The sequence below is a fragment of the Martes martes genome (assembly GCF_963455335.1).
Source record: "Martes martes genome assembly, chromosome: 11".
NCBI lineage: Eukaryota > Metazoa > Chordata > Mammalia > Carnivora > Mustelidae > Martes > Martes martes.
In genome coordinates, this window is record NC_137899.1 from 97,248,786 (window position 1) to 97,253,492 (window position 4,707).

Below are 4,707 nucleotides of genomic sequence, written 5' to 3' on the forward strand. Positions count from 1 at the left end.
TAAAATAGTAAATTAAAAAAAAAAAAACAGTTAATGCCTGTTAGACTCCATGCAATATAGATTTTGAGGCAGTGAGGAGGAAAATACTTGCATCCAACAAAAAGTAAACAAACTCCATGCTTTGGAACTGATCCTAAATAAAGAAACATGTTTTATAGTTAATCATTTTATCTTGAATGTCTAAGCATTTTCGTAAAAATTTCCTCTATAAGGAAGGAGAAGAGTTTTCTCCTTCCTTGAATCTGGCCCATATTAATGGGTTCTATTGTGGTCCCAGACCCTGAAGGAGACATATAATCTGGGAAAGCACACAGTGCAATGTTACATGGCTGTTTGGTCTGAATGATCTCGTCAGGCCCCCTGCTACCTTAAGTATCTGGTGTTCATTGATTTATAACTTGAATTTGGTCTTCAGAGGCTCATGGGCAGAGAAAACCAGACATGGATGAGTGAGTTCATTCTGCTGGGGCTGTCCAGCTGCTGGGACACTCAGCTCTCCCTATTTGTCCTTTTCCTGGTCATGTATCTGGTGACTGTGCTGGGGAACTTCCTCATCATCCTCCTCATCAGACTGGACAGCAAGCTGCACACACCCATGTACTTTTTCCTCAGTGTCCTGTCATTTGTGGACATCTGCTATACCAACAGCACTGTCCCACAGATGCTTGTTCACTTCCTGTCAACCTGGAAGTCCATCCCATTCCACAGCTGTGTGCTCCAGCTGCTTATCTCCCTGGCGATGGGCAGCTCGGAATTCTTCCTGCTGGGAGCCATGGCCTACGACCGCTATGTGGCGGTGTGCCATCCGCTGCACTACACGGTCATCATGCATGGAGGGCTGTGCCTGGGGCTGGCTGCCGGCTGCGTAGGGGCTGGTTTCATGAATTCAGCGATGCAGACGATCATCATCTTTCGGCTACCTTTGTGCCGTAACGTTATTAATCACTTTGCCTGTGAGATGTTGGCTGTGCTGAGGCTGACCTGTGTGGACATCTCCTTCAACAAGGTCATGGTGGCTATCTCAGGATTTCTGGTGATCATGCTTCCCTGCTTCCTAGTTCTCTTCTCTTATGGTCGTATAGTTACTGCCATTCTGCATATTCGCTCAGCCCAAGGACGCTGCAAAGCGTTTGAGACCTGTGCTTCCCACCTCACTGTGGTTTCCATGTGCTTTGGAACAGCCATCTTCACATACTTGAGACCCACTGCTGGCTCCTCAGCAGAGCAAGAGAAGATGGTTGCCCTGTTCTATGCTGTTGTGACCCCAATGCTGAATCCCTTAATCTACAGCTTGAGGAACAAGGAGGTAATGAGTGCTCTGAGGAGACTGTTGGGAAAATTTGGTGAAAAAAGGTAAAGATTAAAAAAATTTTTCCTTCCTTCCAATAGCCCAAAGAGCAATATTTCAAACAAAGAAGAAATGATTGACATGCCCTTTACCCCAGATTTGCTGATAAGGTAGATCACAGTGAGCACGTTTCTGAAGACCAACTTTTCGTATTAGTCCACACTTTGATGATGTATTACTGCTCTATTATACATACAGTAAAAAAAAAAAAAAAACTTCAGTTATTAAGCTGGGGTCTGCTGGGTTAACTGTCCTTCTAGACCTCACATTACCTCTTACCCTTTCTTATTCCTCCTGCATTTGCTCCTAGGAAATGCAGTGTGGACAGTGAAAAGTCTCATAGTGAAGACAGACATCCTTTACATGTTGACCCACCCCTCACCAATGTGGCTTTGCCATATGTGTTTAATATCTCTGACTTCCAGTTTCCTCAAATATAAGAAGTAATAATATTCAGTCTGTGTGACTATTTTGAATATTTTAGATAATCTATGTAAAATACTTGGTAGAGTGGTGGTAGAGATATTCAACTATATTTAAAAATAGGTTTTAGGACACCCTTATAGGGCCAAGCATTATGCAAACTTCTCTCCATATACAATTACTAAAAATGAAATTTTTTCTTTTTTATTTAGAGAGAGTGTGCACATGGGGAGGGGCAGAGGGATTTGCTGAGAGAATCTTCAGCAGTCTCCACACTGAGCTGGAGCACGTTGGGCTCTACAACTCAGGGCTGGATCTCAGGACACTGAGATCATGGCCTGAGTGGAAATCTAGAGTTGGATGCTTAACTGACTGAGTCACCTAGGGTCCTAGAAAGTGAATTTTTTCACTCTGTTGTGTGGCTTTTGGAGATCCCTGTACTATGTCTGCTCCAGAGCCACAACATCTGTCTATAGATCCTCTCTCTCTCTCTCGCTCTCTCTCTCTCTGCCAGTCTCTGATCTCTTAATATCTCAATATCCATCTGTTATATATTTTTTAGCTCCAAGACAGACAAGATCTTTCTCATGAGTTCCAAACACATATACCCAATATCTTGCTTAATACCTTCACTTATATCATGTGAATTGCATTCTTTTTTAAAGATTTTATTTATTTGTTTGACAGAGAGAGATCACAAGTAGGCAGAGAGGCAGGTGGAGAGAGAGGAGGAAGCAGGCTCCCCCTGAGCAGAGAGCCCGATGCGGGGCTCGATCCCAGGACCCTGGGATCATGACCTGAGCCGAAGGCAGAGGCTTTAACCCACGGAGCCACCCAGGCGCCCCGTGAATTGCATTCTTAGTGATAGAATAATTGTGTTTGCTTCCTCTATCCCAAGCTAATCCTTTCCTCTTGCTCTAATACACCTTCACTGTTGTAGCAAAAGGAGCCATATACACTCAAAATGATTCTCAATTCCTTTCTTTTATACCCACTCCATCAATAGAATCCATTAAACTTATTGACAAGACATATGATCAGTCTGGTCTCTCTGCACCTCTGCTTTCTACATTTTCTTCTTCACACAACAGCGAACTTAAAACTTTTTAAACTTTATACTGTAAAATAAAACACAGAGGCAGAAAAACACACTACACAAACGTGTAGCTGAGTAAACTCTGATAAGACAACCCTTCTTATATAAACCATTCATGTCAAAAAACAGAGGTGCGAGTTATGTGGAAGCCCCTCCATGCATCCCATCGCAAGCATCACACATTTTCCCCCAAAGTAACTACTGTCCTGACCACTGAAGCAATCACTTTCCTGAATTTCTGATGACTTTGTGACCCAAGGAAGCATCCCTCGTCGCTGTAGTTTGGTTTTGCCCATTTTTCTTCAACTTAGTATGTTTTTGAAGTCTCTTGAATCTGTAATTATGTCCAATTTTTTGTTTATCTTGCAATTTATTTGAGTGGTCCCGGCCTTTTGACCTGCAGAAGGTGCCTTGCTTAGAAAATACCTCTGATCACATCTTCATCATTCTTAGGATAAAGTCCAACTGCACACGTGTGGGACCCAGCATGGTCCAGCTGCTTCTGCAGACATAACTGGTAAATAATATTCCTTAGTAGATGGAACATTATCACCAGCAGAAGGACCCTCTTGCTAGTTGCTAAACAATTAATTCTCTGCAGCCGCTGTGGAAAACAGGAAGTTCCTCAAAAAATTAAAAATGGAACTACCATATGATCCAGTAATTCTACTACTGGGCGCTTACCCGAAGAATATGAAAATACTAATTTGAAAAGATATAGGCACCCGTATGTTTATCGCAGCATTGTTTACAATAGCCAAACTATGGAAACAGCTAGTGTCTGTCGGTAGATGAATGGGTAAAGAAGATACACACACACACACACACACACACACACACACACACACAGCCATAAAAAAGAATGAGATCTTGCCATTTGCCACAACATGGATGGATCTAGACAGCGTAATATTAAGTGAAATAAGTTAGTCAGAGAAAGACAAATACCATATGATCTCTCATATGTGGAATTAAGGACACAAAATGAACAAAGGAAAAAGAGACAAACCAAAAAACAGACTCTTAACTCTAGAGAAGAAATGGATAATTACCAGAGGGAAGGGGGGGGGGATGAGTGAAATAGTTGAAGGGGATTAAGAGCACACTCATCATGATGAACACTGAGTCGTGTATAGAGTTGTTGAATCTCTGTATTGCACACTTGGAACTAATATAACCATGTTTATTAACTGTATTACAATTAAAATTTTTTAAATTAATTATCTTTGTCTCATTCTTTATTTCTTACTTGCTGTGTGGAGAAGTATTCTAATGTTTAATGTATGTAACTATGTTTGAGAGTGTATTTATGTAGTTTTAAAAGATGCATTTTTTTTTAAGATTTTATTTATTTATTTGACAGACAGATCACAAGTAGGCAGAGAGGCAGGCAGAGAGAGGAGGGAGGAAGCAGGCTCCCTGCTGAGCAGAGAGCCCGATGCGGGGCTCGATCCCAGGACGTTGGGATCATGACCTGAGCCGAAGGCAGCGGCTTTAACACACTGAGCCACCCAGGCGCCCCTTAAAAGATACATTTTATTTTTAACTACTCATAATACATCTTGGTTTTTTTTTTCACTCAACACTGTATCTTTAAGATCCATACATATTGCTAGCTTATTACTTCTAACTGTTCATCGTAATCCATAGGAAACCATATTCTAGCTATCACTCTGTTATGGACCCAAGTCCCCACCATCACATACAGTCCTATGATGAACATCACGATAATGCACACTTCAAGAGCTGTGTGAGGATTGATTTGGGGAATATACACAGGAACCAAGATGCTAGGTTATAGCTAATGCTCTCAAGAATGGCATTGTAAGTCTGTATTCTT

General features: G+C 41.6%; 1 protein-coding gene across 1 annotated transcript; it reads left to right on the forward strand.

Annotated features, from left to right (window-relative positions):
• Positions 1–421: 421 nt before the first annotated feature.
• Positions 422–1,357, forward strand: LOC308352066 (olfactory receptor 2F1-like; the record flags this gene model as incomplete). The annotated part of the gene is made up of 1 exon (XM_080818115.1): positions 422–1,357. The coding sequence occupies one exon, from the start codon at positions 422–424 to the stop codon at positions 1,355–1,357; it is 936 nt and encodes a 311-aa protein (XP_080674241.1).
• Positions 1,358–4,707: the final 3,350 nt, after the last annotated feature.